The following is a 16,687-nucleotide window of genomic DNA, read 5'->3' as shown; positions in this document are numbered from 1 at the left end:
AGTGAATCTGCGTTCGACTACTCCGCCTAGGCTGCACTGTCAGCGCAGATCCACTGAGCGCTCAACACAGACAGCATCGTCAGAAGGAAAGTTGATGAAATAAATTAAAAATTTTGTATTGTTCGATACATATGCGTACCGAACCGAAAGCACTGTATCAAACGGTGTTACGCCCCAGTCTAGGGGTACAGGAACGCAACACAAGTTTGGAAAGATTGCCCCGCCCTGGTCCCCAAAACCATACACAGAGGGAAACCAATTTCTTAGTGAATCGTGATTTATTTTTCTACACTGCAAAAATGAAGCTCCGGGGTGAACAAAGGCCAAAATAACAAACAAAACAAGCTAAGTCAGGAGGAGGTGCTATCTAAAACCCTATGTGAAATCAAACATCAAACAAAAGACAAGCGCTACACCTAACTCCCTAACTGAAATAAACAGGAGAAAACAGTGCAAGGAAAAACAATAAGGCAGCTCACCCCTTCTGTTGCAGTGCTATTTACAATGAAAACTAATGTACACACTATATACAAAACTCAGAAAAGTCGCACAAAGTCACAGGCACACATGTCTCAGGTTTTGGAGGCCAGGGTCAGGTCTGCTGTTGCTGTCAGTGGCTGCCCCAGGATAACTGCTGGTGAGGGATTTGAAGAAGATCACATGGCCAGGGGACCAATCAGCAGCCGTCAGCTCATCCACTCCGGGACCTGCAAAGACTTAAAGGCACAGACAACAACAGCCACCAAAACAGATTATGGACAGGGCCATAACAAACGGTTCAATATCAATACGAGTATCGTTGCACCCCTACTTTCCTTCTATATGTTTCCAGGTTTGTAGAGATATCATCCTTTATTTACTTGTTCTTGTAAGTTTCCTTTTTGTCTTTCTAGGCACTAATTTTCACATTTATGACAACACAGTGTGTATTACTCAGATTTATTGACCTGTGTAAGACATGGTTCTGATTGGATATTACTGTCACTGGTTGTTGTCATGTGACCTGTCACACAATGCTTTGGCATGATATGCCGTTTCACACAACTTTGTGGTAACAGCTTGTAAATATTTTGGTCTTGTATATTATTATATATTAAACCTGCTACATAAAGAATGGGTTGTCCCACTATGGTGTGGAAGACCAGTCTACATGGAATTTATTGCTGGTCACAGGTCAAGTACGATTTTTTGGTTTTATTCTTTTGACCTGACTTGTTGCTCTTGACATGCCTTGATTTATATCTTCACCTGGGACTCATAGGTTTCAACAAGGAACTTTTTAGCCTTGACTCAGTATTTGATTTTGGGCTGACTTGCATATAACTCTGACTAACCCTGATCCAACACAATAAACCACACAACTGGAAACACTCAGTGTGCTTTGGGCATAGGGGCTGTCTCTTTAGTGCATGCAGGAGGTAGCACACATGATCTCAATTAGACATTATACCAGTGATCTGGGGATTAATGTCTGAGTTGGTTTTTGATGCTACGTTTGCATTCATACATGCACCTTTGTCAAGTCTTGTGTAGAAAAATCTCAGGTCTGCAGTGAATGTGTGAAAACAGCTTTTGGGATAACCTCTGACACAATAGTGAGGGTAAAACCTCACCAATGTGTCTGACACCTTGTTACTCAGGCTTATTATCATCCACTTATTTTTAGCATTTTCCTCTGATGTTGAAAAAGAGGATATTGATGTGAAGAGCTGTACTCACACAGAAAGCCTGCGGCCCCTCGTGTTTAATTTTCTGCTTTGTCTCTTTGTTGTTCCCTGGTGTGGTAATAAGTAGAGCTCTACTGAGCATCAGAGGCCCAGAGGCAGAAGACTGACAGGATTAAGGAAGAAAAACAATATCCCAACATGCCTGAGCTTAAGTCTGGAGGTGCTCTCAAGTAAGACTCTTGGCTTTTCTTAGTTTGTGGGTTTATTAACTGACAGTAATTTAAAACACACACACACACATTTACATTTAAAATACCATATTGTACAGTCAAAGGACATAACAGAAAAAAGAAAAGCTACAGTTTGCAGAACGGATTGTAAAGCTTTCAATTCGATTTCAATTCAATTCAATTTAATTTATACACCTCAAGGCGACTGTTGTTGTGTCCACCAGAACACCCAAGGTGAAAGGTTGTCCTGGTGGAGTTTTCCTTTTCAGCTCATTTAGTGATTTAGAGATGGTTTTTATCAAATTAGGAGCATGCCTTGTGATTTTGTGAACAAGTAAGCCAGACACAGTTTGGCTGTTTTGGTTCAAGCCTTGTGTTGGTAAGTAGTGTGTAGCTCCAGAGGGCGACGGTCCAACAGTTCATGAAGCAGCCTGAGATCTTGACGACCTTTGACCCTGCATAAATAAAAAGAGGAAGTTAGAAAAGAAGGTGATACTTGTTATCACCAAAATGAGTGTGTTAACACAATGCAACAGTCTTCCAAGGAGTTGATGTCCCAGCAAATTCACTGCAAGGTGAGACCATGTAATGCTCAGACAAAGTGCAAAACACCCAAGAGCTACATTTCAGATTCTACAGGCCTCAGTTAGCATGTTAAATGTTTAAGTTGATGATAGTTTAATTAGAAAAAGGCTGAACAAGTTTGGCTTGTTTGGAAGGGTTGCCAGGAGAAGGTGTCTTTTCTCTAAAAAGAACATGGTAGCAGAGCTTAGGTTATCAAAGTTGCAACTAAATAAACCACAAGACTCCTGGAGAAATGTCTTTTGGACATGCAAGAGCAAAGTGGAGACATTTGACAATAGTGATTTGACACAATGAACTGGACTTGTTTTGCATCCACAGAACCAGGTCATTCACAGCTGATGCTTGGCTGAAATTGGGTCATGCAGCAGGGCAGTGATCCCAAGCACAGCTTCAAATCTACAACAGAATGGCTGAAAAAGAAAAGATTCAAGATGTCGCAATGGTCTGAGTCAAAGTCTAGATCTGAATCTGATTTAAATGTTGTGGTGGGACCTTAAGAGAGCCGTGCGTAAACAAATGCCCACAAGCTTCGATAACTGCATGAAGCACCATTGTAAAAAGCTGCAGTCATGATTGTGTTTCTTGATAATGATGTAAGAAATTGTTAAAGTTATACAGAAAATGATTACTGTGAATTGCTGCAGCTAAAGATGGCTCTTAGAGGTACTGAATCTTCGGGTGTAGATAGTTTTTCATAGGACTGCATAGATTCCACTAGAGCATTAGATTGGCATTATGATAAGAAAAAGACCCCCAGTCAGATCGTAACTCCATACCAGATGACCAATTGCCCCATGCCAATCTCACCACTTTTTAAATTAGAATTATATTTGCAGTTGTAGGAAATCCCCTTTACAAACATATATTTTTATATTCAATAACCAGATGATATTTATAAATCATCATGGTAAATAATCAAGCTACAATGAGGCAGACCTAGTAGAAGGCTGTATGGGACATATTAATTATCTATCATGACTCTGACTAGTGGCCTGCCAACTTCAAATATCTGTAGCTGTAAAGTGTGCAGTCTTTCATCTCCAAAAACATCCTGTAGAAACTTCACACAGCTCAGGTGCTGCCTGTAGACTTGGATTCTGAACAAGATGTCACTGTGTGTGTTCAAAAGATCAGCCTCCTGAGTAACATGGAACAAAGTAAAGACACATTTACAGATTCATGAAACAGACTAAAACCACAGTGTACCTACAGGAAGCTGAAATGAATCAAACTGATGGAAATCTAAAACACGAAGCCGATGATAAAACTCTAAATGACACCAATGGAAACTTGCTGAGCTCTGACCACACTCACACGGTGGCTATTTGAAATGTCATGTCACAGTGTGTTCACAAACGTGACGGCTCTTGACAGGAAGTGGCTGTCCGGTGTGTGTTTTTGTGTGTGTTTTGTGCTGCAGTGTGTGTGTGGAGTGATAACAGGAATTTGGTTTCTGTGGTTTTTATTCGCACAGCCTTTAGTTTCATATGTGTTCACTGACCTGAAACTCTGAGGCGACTGACTCTACAGGAACTGCACCTGACATTTTACTGACTGATCACTAAGATTACAGAAAGGGCCTGGTCTAAAGATTTAAGTAAACTTTGAAAGCCCAAATCTTTACAAAAGGACTCTTTTCCATACTTGATTATAAAAAAAAACCCACACACAAACAGAGAGAACTTTAGAGCAATTAAAAGACAGCATAGCTAACTCCAATAAAGTCCCGCTTAAAAGTCTAAATTAGTCCTAATTCTAGTCCCATGAAAACATCACAAATCCCTAATCAGGCTAAATACCAGTAAGTCCTGAGTCAATTCCCAAAGACACAAAAAATAAATTGGTATAAAATAAGTACTTGAATGAGGGTAGACGTCCTGCTACATTACTGTTTGATTTAGAGAAGTAAGGTTTAAAAGCTGAATTGTTAATTCTGAAAAACAGGTCAAACAAACTGCAGTCATCAATGTTAAAGCCCAATGTTTTAATCAACCCATTCATCCACCCTCATATCTTATTATGCCAACAACTGAACTGGTTCTTCTGTTTGAACTGATTTGTGTAATTCTGGAATATAAAGAATCACATTATCAGCATATAGCAACAGCTTAAGATGATCAGACTTGTTAATGTACTTATCTAACCAATAATATGTCTTGCTGTGCAGTTTATTTTACTAAGAGACCATCCAGAAGTGTCCCAGTTGTGATGAGTAAAGTAACATTCAAATAGATTTTAACACTTAGCGGATATCTGCGTATGTGTCTTGCTAGCATAAGCTAATAACGTATGACTTCACTTTCCTTAATGGGATCAAAGGGTTCACAATATGTTAAAGTTGGGATTTAAAAATTGGACTTTACAAAGCAGTGGCAGACAGTCATTGGTTTGTCCATAAAATTTAGGGGATTGAAAGGACTTCTGGGTCATAGCAGTCCTTTTCAGTAACTCAGATATACTAAAAGGGCCACTACAGCTATGATAACCCTTCTGATTTAAATAATTTAAAAAAAAAACTTTTTGTTCCTTACATTTGTGTTGGGCAAAGAGACTGTCAGGCTAGTTGATGTCTTGGTGCTCAGACTCAGCTTCTTCTTCCAGAGATAATAAAACTCAACACACTCAGAGAGGGACTTTGTTTGAACCTGAGGATACAAACATCATGGAGATACATCATTACTTGTTACAGACAAACAGCAATTGTAATTTACAAAATTTGCCACTTTTGGTTCACCCACTGGTGGCACTGCAGAAAGACATTAACAGTAGTTAGTAGGAACTCACAGTTTTCTGGATGCTACTGAAGTCTTTCTGATGGAGCTGCAGAGATTTCACCAGTGACCTTTTCTCTGCTGCACTCCAGCTCACACCTACAGTATAAATAGGGATATTAATTAAAATGTGCTGTGTTTTTTATATCTGTGAATTTCTGAGTATGTGGTTAGATGGAAGAACAGCTGACCTGTGTGGTGACGGTGGTTGTTGGGTTCAGGAGTCGATAGCAGCTTCTCTACCGTCAACTGAAAGACATCATAAAGTGACATCATTTTAGTCATGCCTGACATGGTAAGATTAAATAGATTTTTATAGTCCCATTAATATTTTTGCTTTTTCAGATATACTTTTTTTGATAAATAGTTTTTTGGTTTGTGGATTTTGTCTTTTTGGTGTTATTTGAGTCTATTTGGGTCTTTTTTTGTGTGTTTTGTTTTGTTTTACAGTAGCTGTTTGTGTCTTTAAGGTTGTTTTTGCCTCTTTTTGGTGTCCTTGTGGTGGATTTTGTCTGTTTTTTTTGTCTCTTTGTCTCTTGTTTCTTGCCTCTTTGCAGTTGGATTATGTGTCTTTGTTGTCACTTTTTTGTCTTAGTAAGTGCTTTTTGTGGCTCTCTGATGTTTTTGTCTCTTTGTGGGGATTTTTTTTGTCATTTTGTAGGAGCTTTATGTATCTTTTGGTTGTTTTCTGTCTCGTGGTGTGGTTTTAATTATGTATATGCGGTCATGTTTGTGTCTTTGTGGTAGAATCTAGACTCTGGTGTCTTGTTGTATTTTGTGACTATTTCTATGACTTTGTTAACATTTTTGTGTATTTTTTTGTTTCTTTGTGGTCTTCTTGTTTCTTTGCGGGTTTCCAATTATGTTGTTTCTTGTTCTTCCTGAGCATGTTTTATTTTCACCTTCATTGTGATGTTTTTTTAAGCTTTTAGGCTTTTGTTGTGTATCTGAGCATTTTGGTTCACCTGGTGCTGTAGAAAAAAAGGCCCATTCGGTAATCTGTTCAGAATGTTGTATTTTTCATGTTAATATTCTAAACAATAACAACACATTTTTATGAAGCCCACACTGAAGAACCAACTAGTCAAAGAGATTTTACCAGAAAGTCTCCTTTGCACTCTGATAAGACTTGGAGAGTGTACTCTGCGCTGGCTCCACCCCCTGGGACCACGCTGGATCGAGCCATCATAAGCAGAGCTTCCACTGTTTGAAAAGTGGTTCCATTTCTAAGATTAGTTCCAAGATCATCTGAAAACAACAGCAAGATTTCTGTGCATTCTATGTGTTTGTGTACCTCTGTGCTGATTGACGGGACGCTCTAGATCATCCCACGGAGTCCACTGTAGTAGTGCATTGTGGGAGTCAGAGTGGGCATATTTTTGGTCTTGTAGCGGTGGGATCTCAGCTTGGAAGCCCCGCCCTAAATTGATCTGCCTGTGATAGACAGTACCAGATTACCAGACGATCAGTAGATAGAACAATAACAAAGATATTTTGGTAAGAAGCAAACATTACGTACGGCTTAACGATTCCTGATGTTAGTGTTCCAGGAGGAAGAAAGGCAGTCTCTTTGGCACCAAGGTCCCTGGCTCCATCTGCCAGTCAGATGCTAACTTTAGCATTGTGTCATGTCAATCATCCAATCATACTGCTCTAGGGCTGTGCGATATGACCAAAATCTCAAATCCCAATATAAGAATTCTATCATCCGATAACAATATAAATCACAAAAATGTAACATTTTCTGTAAATTATGTGAATCTCGTGCAGCTCGACTTGCGGGAAGTGTTTCCAGCTGCGTGTCATGTAGCTGGAGTCGAGTGTTTTAACCGATGCATGAAACAATAAATTTTTAGACATAAGTTGTAACAGCCGCCGTTTTCTTTGTGAGTATTTATTACACAGCGTGCTGCGGGGAAAAGCCTGTTCTAATGTTTGAGTCTAAGGTTTTTTTTTTAGCACCTGGCGGCTCTTTTTTACTTCTCATCCGTAAATAATAATAATAATAATTTTGAAAAGTCTCAACAGGATCTTGAGCTTTATTGTGAAAGGTTTATGTGGTACATAAACAAGCGGACACGCGATGCTGTTACTGTCGTTGTTGCTAACCACAACGCATAAAAACAGGCGCTTGTCTGTCTGTAGTGTGGTTATATTAAATATAAGAGAAAGAGAGAACTTTAAGAAATTAATATAGCCACTACAGTGACCATCAAAACGGTGAAAAAATATTGCCATAAACAGTTTATTTTGCGACACCACGAAACAAACGATAGCGTAAAATGAAACGATAGACGTTTTTATATCGTCATTCGATATATATCGTTATATCGAACAGCCCCATACTGCTCATTGTTTGTTTTTTCATTGACTCAGGATGAGCGTGATGCTTTTGTTTTTATCGTAACTGTTGAGTGTTTGGAGGCTGAAATGGGCTAAAATTAGATGGTTATAGATAGGTGCTCGTCAATGCGATTTTATGACTTACTGTGGAGCTGAACAGTCTGCACTCTCTGCTGCCTCCTGGTGGTAAGGGAGCAGTACAACCCTGGCCCCGCCCTCTGAGGACACAGCATGGGTGGGGGGGTGTAGTGACGGGTGCCTTTGTTAGGTGCAGAAGCAACTCTTTTTTCACCATCTTTAATGCCTTTGGCAGCATCTTCCTCATCTTGCGGGCGCATCAGGCTGCGGAAGAGTGCAGTGCTTCCAGTAGCTGGAGGGAGGCGGCTGCTTCTTGTCTGACCACCCCTACTTGCCTTTGACACACTTCGTGATTTCACTGGGACAGATACAGGCAGCACCATGGTGAATGGGCGCTGAACCGATGGGACAGAGTCCTAAACAAATGTAACAAAGAAATTAATAAATAATCCATCCATAAATATTAAAGACTTACTTTGTATTGTTTTGCATGAAGAGCCCACTAGGGGCAGCCTAGATGACAATGTATAGATGGCAGTGTGGGGACCTGACTCTCTTGTCCCGATAAAATAAATAATTAGATTTCAGAATTATGACTTGGTTAACTTGTTGGTATCTTTTCTATATATGATTTATAGATTTGTTTCATTTATTTTTTTAGATGTTACTGAGGACCTTTTTCAAGCATGTAGATGATCTGAATCCACTGTGTGAACGCATGTGACCATTTAATGCTGGCAGGCTCCTGAAGTCACGCTTACACACCATACACAGCAGCCTGTGACACACATATTGGAATCATTGACATTAAAATGTATAAATAAACATTTAAAACTATAAACATACTTATTATTGATAGGGATTGGGGTTACCTGGTGTCAAGACTCTCAGCGGTATGCTCTGTTTGCATCTAAAAATTAACAGAAGAAAAATAAAACAACAGAATAAACTTATGGCGACATTATTATTCATCTGCTTTCTTCATTGTTTCTACTTTTAAACACCTACTTTTTATTTTTATTAACTTTATATTTTTTTTATATAGTTAGTGTCTGTTACTTGACTGTTTTACCCATATTAGTTACAGAGATTTATTTACCTACTGTCTTCAGCAAATAGATATTTACTGTACATACTTCCATATTTACTATAATCTTTAATAAAAATTAAATTAGCATAACAACATACCCAGTTCCAGTCTGCATGACTATCATCTCCTCCTTTCCCTCCTTTCCCTCCTCCACACTCTTCTGTCCAGTTCAGCCCAGTAGAGAGGCTCATAGACTGGGCAGCACTCCTGACATGCTGGCCCCGTCTTGGTGTGGACAAGCTGGTCTCAGACGTGCCAGCAGTGTGAAGTAGGCCTGTTAGGTTCTGCATCTGCTCCGTTTGGCTTGAGAGGAGGCGCTGGCTTGTCTGATGCTGGTGGTACTGACTTGGATCAGAGGTCTGATCACTGTTCATCTGGGTGTGAAAACCTGTTCTCTCTGCCCTGGGGTGCATTTGAGGACTGGGGCTGGAGACTGCTGGGGTTTGGGGGTAATGAGGACTTGGACCAGGAGTTGTGGGGCTACAGAAAGGCTGCGGAGCATTCAGGTAGCCATCCTGGAAAAACTGGGTGCTGGAGAAGTCTTCAGCCGGGTTGAGCTCTGTGGCACTCCACCCTCCCACAGAGAGCCTGTGGGGAGATGGATCAGCTTGATGGGCTCCTGCAGATATGGAGTCCAATGCGGCACACTGAAGTTGGGAAACGGTTGGCTCCAGGTGCCTCCAGCTGTCCTCACCTGGATTAGACATGTCACTATGTGTGCACACACCACTGAAAAGAAGCGTTTGAGCATCGTAAGATCTATGTGTGTTCTCCAAGGAATCTTCATGTTGAGGTAAACCAGAACTGAACTGGTTCTGGTTCTGAAAATCCAGATGAGCTGAGGTTTGGTTCTGTTTTAGATCAGAAATGGAGAGAGGTTATTGATCAATCTGTGTTCAGGATGAGAGAAAATAGTTCCGTTTTTGTTTTCTTACCTGGTAGGAGAAACTGTTGCCATTAAGAAGGCAGGAAAGTTCAGAGTTGGATTCACATTTGGCCCAGTTTGAATGATCTAAGTCTGGATCGGGATTCTGGCAGAAGAAGTTGTGCTGAGATGAGGAAAAGAGGTGAGGGGAGGATATCTGTGGCTGCAGTTCAGGATAAAGGGCGTGCTGAGTTGGGGAGAGGAGGTGAGGGGAGGTTATCAGTGGCTGTTGTTCAGGATGAGGGGATGTCACCTGAGCATGGGGTATAAGGTGGGGAGAGGTGACAGGAGGATAAGCAAACTGAGGGGAGGTCAGCTGGGGAGGAGGGAGGTGAGGGGATGGAGTCTGAGGGGAGCTTATCTGAGGCTGATGGAAGAAAGGGGAAGAGGATCCCTGCTGCTGGGGGAAGAGGTGAGGGGATGTAACCTGAAGATGAGGAAATCAATAAATGAGTAGAAGTTAGTAAGATGATTTTTTTTAACAGTAATAATTATTATCTAAATAAGGAAAGAAAAAATAAAAATGATGACCTTGGCGTGTGGAGGATTTCCATGGTTCCTGAATGAGTGGGGGGAGGAGAGGGAAGGTGGGGTCTGGGAGGGGTGGTAGGTGATAGGAGGGGTAGATGATGAAGAATATGTCCAACAGTCAGACATGATGTCATGCGCATGCACACTTGTTTGACCTGAAAGTGTGTGTGTTTCTGTGCATGATTGTGGTCAGTAGATGCTGCTTTATCTGGATGGCATCTTCATGAGAATCTGCAGTGATGCAATTGAAGCCTGGTTAGTGACACTCTGGGTTCTGTGCAGAGAATGAGTGCGGATGTGTTCTTAGAAAAGATGAGGAAGAGGAAAAATTGCTTACTGTTTTGTGGAAAATCTCAAAAAACTCTATTAGCAAACTCTTTTGATGTCTATTTTTCTGTGAGTGTGTGTGGTCTTATTTTGAGAATATATAATAGAGGTAAAAAAAATAATTAAGATTTAATTCATTTCTTTTGCTTTTTTTACATCTAGATTGTTGTTCATTAGTCACAATATCAATTGAAAACCTTTACTGTTACAGTAGATCTGAATCTGTCTTGATAGGGGTTGTCTGCTGATTTTGAAATGCAGCTATACTAATGTTCAAAAGTTTTTGGTCAGAATGAAATGTTTCTGTCTTTGAAATAAATTTTGAAGTTGAAGTTGATTAAGTTGAAGTGATAATGAATGATTAATGAGAGTTTGTGTAGGCACACAGACATACTAAAAAACAGATGTGGGGCAACATCTGGTTAGCCTTTATTTAGCTGTAAAACAGTCACTGAAAACTGGGCAGTGTTTAGTTTAGTTCAAATTTAGACAAAGATTGATGTGTTTTTGGAGCCCTGATATAGCCTTGAATGTATGATTCCATCCCACAAAGCAAAAACATCAGGAGCAACAACTCAACAACTTTTAAACGTGAGAAGGCATTTCCTCTTTACACTAAAAAGATATCAAGAAAAGAGAAAGGTCTGCCCTTCCATCCATCTTCTTCTTAGTAATAGAGCCTTTCCACACAGTCCAATGCAGTCCTACTGTATTGCAGGTGGTCCTGGCTTACAGTTCCTGATAACTGGCTGACATGGAAGGAAGTTTATTTCTGATAAATTCTATTTTACGTAAAGCACTCTTTGCCATATACCTAGAGCCAGTTTCTGGTATATGGGGTCTCATCCGGGATATTCAAACCAGTTGGCAAGGTTAGAGCTTTTGAACTTGCCAGTGGTCAACTTAGCTTGCATTTGCTGAAGCCTAAACTCATTTTAATTGTTTTTCTTGAGCGCCAAGATTGTGAGGAGTTTCACACAAGATGTTGTTGTCTTTGGATGATGACTTAAACTTGTTTTGTACCTTTGATGTTAGAACACAACATTAGTTCTCTATTTGTTTGTTTGTTTGTTTCTCTATTAGTTTGGATAAGCAATGCAAGACCTTGCAAGATTAAAGTGGTTGAACTCTATAGGTGACCCATCAGGATAGTTTTTTACTTTAGCAGAACAGAAAACATGGCTAGTTGAATCATTGGCTAAGTGCCCACCACAAGTATCCATGTAGGGGTTGAGATTTGTTGTGCCTTCACCTTTGCAACTTGTAGACTGTGGCTTATTTGTATTACTTTACACCACTAACCCACGCAGGCAGACAAATCTTTTAACATTGCAACACCTCCACAAATTCCAACAAGAAAGTCCCCAGTTCATCAACAGATTCAAAGCCCTTGTAGCTGCAAGACATCATTTTCTAAGAGTCTTTACAACAACCTGAAAATGCCCACATAATATGACCACCTTGATTGAAATTTGGTTCAAATCAGATGTACTAAACACAGCCCAATTTCCAATTACTTTCGGGCTGCACAAATGCTACCTAAATTTGGCCCTGAAAACATCATCAGTAGAGGTCCAGTGCTTGGTGGGTATGTACACCCATTTAGATACTCCATGAACTCATTCATCTCTCCCAGACTGGATCTAATAATTTTTTCTGGGTGATATTCTGAGGACCTCAGAAAAAAATGTGACAACTTTCTGTTTTCCAGCACAAGCCTGATTTTATAGACGTGTATGAAAAATTAGTCTACAGCTCACTTGGTCTCTGAGCTTAGTGAACACTTTTCCAATTAATTTATATGTCAGTCTTACTTTCAAGTCCACTCCATCAAGTCTTCTTTTCAGTATAATCAAACTTTAAGCTTACTTTGGAAATTATGGTCCAATTAGAATTGCATGTTTCAAGTGAAAATCCTTATTTCTAACTTCTTTGTTGTTATGCTATAGGGCACGTGTTGAGCATTTTAGCTGTTGCCGTCATCAGGTCACACTATAGCTTCCTAATTTTAACAAATATAGCTCTTGTTAAGAAATACTGTCTCTTCAATGGCTGAAACCCTGTACAAAAAGAAAGTTAGCAGTCAGAAATAACTGTGTTTAAGCACTGTTAGTGTGCGTAGAAAGGCTCTGCTGACCTATACTGTGTAATGGAAGGTTCAACTAAACTCAAAGTAGACCTGTCATTACTAAGTAGACCACACGGTGCCTATATGACTAAGTGTGAATGTGTGATAACACTTCTAAGAATTCACACCCAGAGATGATTAAAATTCATCCTTTCTTAAAGTGACACCTCCAAGTTTTACATGAAGGTCAACACCAACATTGTATTTCATTCTTTTTCTTCTGTTTTCACATTTGGATTTTAGTTTTGTTTTTTTTTTAATGTTTTTTTTTTTTTTTCAGAAAAGATAATGAAGCCTTTTAAAAAATGTACAGTTTTATATAGAGACAGAGTTTCCACCTTAACTGTAAACATATGCATCATTTAGAGTGAAAACGTCTATGCTGAAAAAGTTAATGTGACAGATGCACAACAGTAAATATTACAAACGAACAAACGGAAAGTAAAAATCAAGAAGAATGACAGCGAACATTTCATTTGAAATGCAAAAATGAGCGCTCACCTGAAACATCATCCACTCAGACTGACTGACTCTGACCGTGTGTGTGTGTATGTGTATGTGTGTGTCAGGATGTGGTCACACTCTCTTCCTCTCTTTGGTCGATTCTTCATACTCTGCGCTTCTTCCTCATGATTACGAGTTTAGAGGCCCGAGGAGACCAACGCGTTCAAAGAAGGAAATGTAAGACACAAAAACTATCAAATGAGAATCTTGAAGAGCACAAAATATGTGAATACATGAAGATTTTTTAATCTTAATGCTGACTGAATCAATGTGGTTAACAGCTTTATTCTATTACAACAAAGTGGGTAAAATAATTTTATAATCTCAGCAGATGTTGCTGCAGATGTTCGAAACACTTTGTTTTTTGGCGGCTTTGTTGACCATGTTGGTGCTTCCTGAAACGTCTGAGTCCAGATTAAAGAAAGACAGTAAAACTGCACAGATTATTCTAATCTGAAGTTTACTTTGAGAATAATCAAGCTCCCAGAACATTTATATTTATATTTTTGCATATGCAATTTTTGTTAATAATGGCATTTTTAAAAAAAAATATATATACATGTATATATAGTTTAATGTTATAAAACAAGGCCTTAGTTGTCTGTATTCTCCTGTCTACGTCTGTGTTAATTAGAGTTAAGGCACATAAAGTACATTTTTAATTCGGGAAAATGAAGATAATAAATAAACAGAATACTAAACTTTCGGTGGAACTGTTGTCAGCTATGTTGCAGTGCAGCACGGCCGCTTTCTCAGTGAAGGACTGAGTTCAAGTCAAGTCTCAGGAAAGGCGGAAATACATAAATCTGAACGCTTTGTATTTCCAAAATAAAAGCAGTTATTCAGCTTCTTTCTGTCAGCAATTTTTAAGTGATAGAACATCACGTATAAACACACATTTATAAAAGTATTTTTTTTAAAAGAAATTAGATTTAGATTTCGTAACTATATTAATTTCCTCGCTACCCTTTTGACAGTTTGTGGCAAGGCTTTTTTTTCGCAGTAGGATGCGAAGTCCTTTGTCTTAGTTTTTTGTTACGTGATAAAAGTCAGTCAGATCAAAACTTTCATTTCATAAATGCATTAGTTACATTCAAGTTAGTATTTTCTCTTAATAAAATGTTAAACAAACATAAGTGGAATTTGTGTTCAATTCATGTCTAAACCTGTTAGACCTAATTTTGCCCCCCCCCATGTTACAACTGTTAACAAGTGGGTGAATTTTACCCACGTGGCATGCCCTACTGGGAGGAGGCCCCAACATAGACCCAGGACCAGGACCCAGAGATTGTGCTTATTGGCTACCCTAGGAATGGCTCAATGAGGAGGTGACAAGACGGAGGTCTGGAATTCCCTGCTTCTGCCCACTATATACGAATTCAGATAAATGGAAGAAAATGGATAGATGATTTGTCATTTTGTTGTTTTAGATTTTGACTTTTATTGAAATGGTTGTTATTCATTTTCAAAAAGTGTGCATCACTCTTAAACCACGGCACAATGAGCCACACTGTTTTGTTGTAAGTTTTTCTGATGTTAACTTGTGATATTTTAGTAATACATAAACATCTTTTGCAGTATCATGTTTTATCATATTTATTATTGGTTTGTTTTCAGTGTTTTTCTTCTTTGTTGTTTGTCGGGAGTATAACATGCAATGATAATGCATAATGCAAGGTGACGCACAGTTAAGTGGCATAATTTATGACTGAATAATCTGATAAATGGTTTAAAATGTCTTTATTAGCACGGTGGCACGGTGGTTAGCACTGTTGCCGCACAGCAAGAAGGTCCTGAGTTCAATTCCAACATCAGGCTGGGGTCTTTCTGTGTGGAGTTTGCATGTTCTCCCTGTGTTTGCGTGGGTTCCCTCCGGGTACTCCGGCTTCCTCCCACCGTCCAAAGACATGCAGCTTGTGGGGATAGGTTAATTGGATAATCCAAATTGTCACTAGGTGTGAATGTGAGTGCGAATTGTTGTCTGTCCCTGTGTGTTGGCCCTGCGACAGACTGGCGACCTGTCCAGGGTGCACCCCGCCTCTTGCCCTATGACAGCTGGGATAGGCTTCAGCGCGCCCCGCGACCCTGAAAAGGATAAGCGAATGGATGGATGTCTTTATTATTAGTTTTTGACATATTTAATTTTACAGTTTTAAAATTTTGCCTAATATCTGAGTGTTCCTTAGTTTTACTCTGCGTTTTGTTTTCTCATTTAGTCAACTAAGAAATTAGTTGCCAGGAACTTCCGTAATATTAAATTACGCAGGACATGCAAATTCATAACCAGTTAAATGAATTAATTTGTGATTGTGGTCTTTTTTTCTTGTTGTCACAAATTTTTAAATTCTATTTAAATTTGTAATTATTGTTTTAAGCTATATATTTATTTATTCAGTTATTTATTTACTATTATTATATATCAATTATGTATTTTAATTAGTTTTTGTTATGATTATGTCCAGGGTGCACCCCGCCTCTCGCCCTATGACAGCTGGGATAGGCTTCAGCGCCCCCCGCGACCCTGAAAAGGATAAGCGGAAGCGAATGGATGGATGGATGGATGGATGGATGGATGGATGGATGTCTTTATTATTAGTTTTTGACATATTTAATTTTACAGTTTTAAAATTTTGCCTAATATCTGAGTGTTCCTTAGTTTTACTCTGCGTTTTGTTTTCTCATTTAGTCAACTAAGAAATTAGTTGCCAGGAACTTCCGTAATATTAAATTACGCAGGACATGCAAATTCATAACCAGTTAAATGAATTAATTTGTGATTGTGTTTTTTTTTTCTTGTTGTCACAGATTTTTAAATTCTATTTAAGTTTGTAATTATTGTTTTAAGCTATATATTTATTTATTCAGTTATTTATTTACTATTATTTTATATCAATTATGTATTTTAATTAGTTTCTGTTATGATTATTCATATTGTTTGTTGTTTATTTCGTTGTTTTTGTTGTTTAAAGATAAAACCAAATATATACTGTGACAATAAAATAAGGTGTATAAAAATCTGTGTAAGGCTTTGCGTAGTTTTACTTTGAAGGTTCGAAGCGGAAGTTGGTTGCAGTTCGTGTCCGTACCAGCAGCTCATCTCCGGTCCGGGTCTGCGGAGACCAGCATCCGCTTTTAGTCCCGGTAAGCACGGTCTGTGAGCGGCTTTTTGTGCACGTGAAGTGACTTACAGCTGCAGCTCGTGTTTTAAAAACAGCGCGAGGAGTTAGTGGGAAGCTAAAGCTAACAGCTACAGGACGTTCGGGGAAGCAGGGGTCTGTGTCGTCAGACGTTACGTTGTACGTCGTGAACGTGGTGCAGTTTAAAAAACAATGATACAAAGTGTCTGTTTATGTTGCTGCTTCTGGTCCTGTATGGTTTTTGTCATTAAAATAACTTTGTTGCCAAATTTAAAAGGAAATGTCTCAAACTTATTAAAGAAAAAGGTTTGAGAGCTCCATTTCTGCCAAATGACAAGTTTCAAACAGTTAATCAATTACCAGAAATATAT

The 16,687-nt window shown here is 39.0% G+C and overlaps 2 protein-coding genes across 3 annotated transcripts in view; one reads left to right on the top strand and one right to left on the bottom strand.

The window, feature by feature from the left end:
• Nucleotides 1-255: 255 nt before the first annotated feature.
• Nucleotides 256-13,184, bottom strand: LOC146361508 (uncharacterized). The gene is made up of 13 exons (XM_084920781.1): nt 10,221-13,184; nt 9,700-10,116; nt 8,863-9,615; nt 8,547-8,584; nt 8,350-8,452; nt 7,742-8,090; nt 6,773-6,848; nt 6,548-6,687; nt 6,353-6,456; nt 5,445-5,502; nt 5,267-5,352; nt 5,014-5,127; nt 256-2,352 (listed from the first exon to the last, which is right to left on the bottom strand). Exons 1-13 carry the CDS (start codon nt 10,344-10,346, stop codon nt 2,317-2,319), a joined length of 2,400 nt encoding a protein of 799 aa, XP_084776907.1. The 5' UTR covers nt 10,347-13,184; the 3' UTR covers nt 256-2,316.
• A 3,032-nt stretch (nt 13,185-16,216) lies between these two features.
• The window catches only part of lipt1 (lipoyltransferase 1), a 2,703-nt gene continuing 2,232 nt past the window's right edge, over nt 16,217-16,687 (top strand). Inside the window, exon 1 of one of the 2 annotated variants that reach the window (XM_084920752.1) lies at nt 16,217-16,320. The gene's annotated coding sequence lies outside the window, so the exon portion shown is untranslated. The other variant, XM_084920753.1, reaches the window with a different exon arrangement.

The sequence above is a fragment of the Perissodus microlepis genome, chromosome 23 (genome assembly GCF_051167445.1).
Source record: "Perissodus microlepis isolate ML-2025 ecotype Zambia chromosome 23, ASM5116744v1, whole genome shotgun sequence".
Lineage (NCBI taxonomy): Eukaryota > Metazoa > Chordata > Actinopteri > Cichliformes > Cichlidae > Perissodus > Perissodus microlepis.
Note: the sequence above shows the minus strand (reverse complement) of the source record. Positions and strands in the feature narration are given on the sequence as shown.

What these genes read in the sequence shown, in the direction of transcription:
- LOC146361508 (XM_084920781.1), bottom strand. Translation starts at nt 10,346, where the DNA reads ATGTCTGACTGTTGGACATATTCTTCATCATCTACCCCTCCTATCACC. An exon ending in TCCCGTCAATCAGCACAGAG is followed by an intron (nt 6,457 to 6,547) that starts GTACACAAACAC and finishes CTTTTCAAACAG; the next exon opens with TGGAAGCTCTGCTTATGATG. An exon ending in TCAGTAGCATCCAGAAAACT is followed by an intron (nt 5,128 to 5,266) that starts GTGAGTTCCTAC and finishes TTGTATCCTCAG; the next exon opens with GTTCAAACAAAGTCCCTCTC.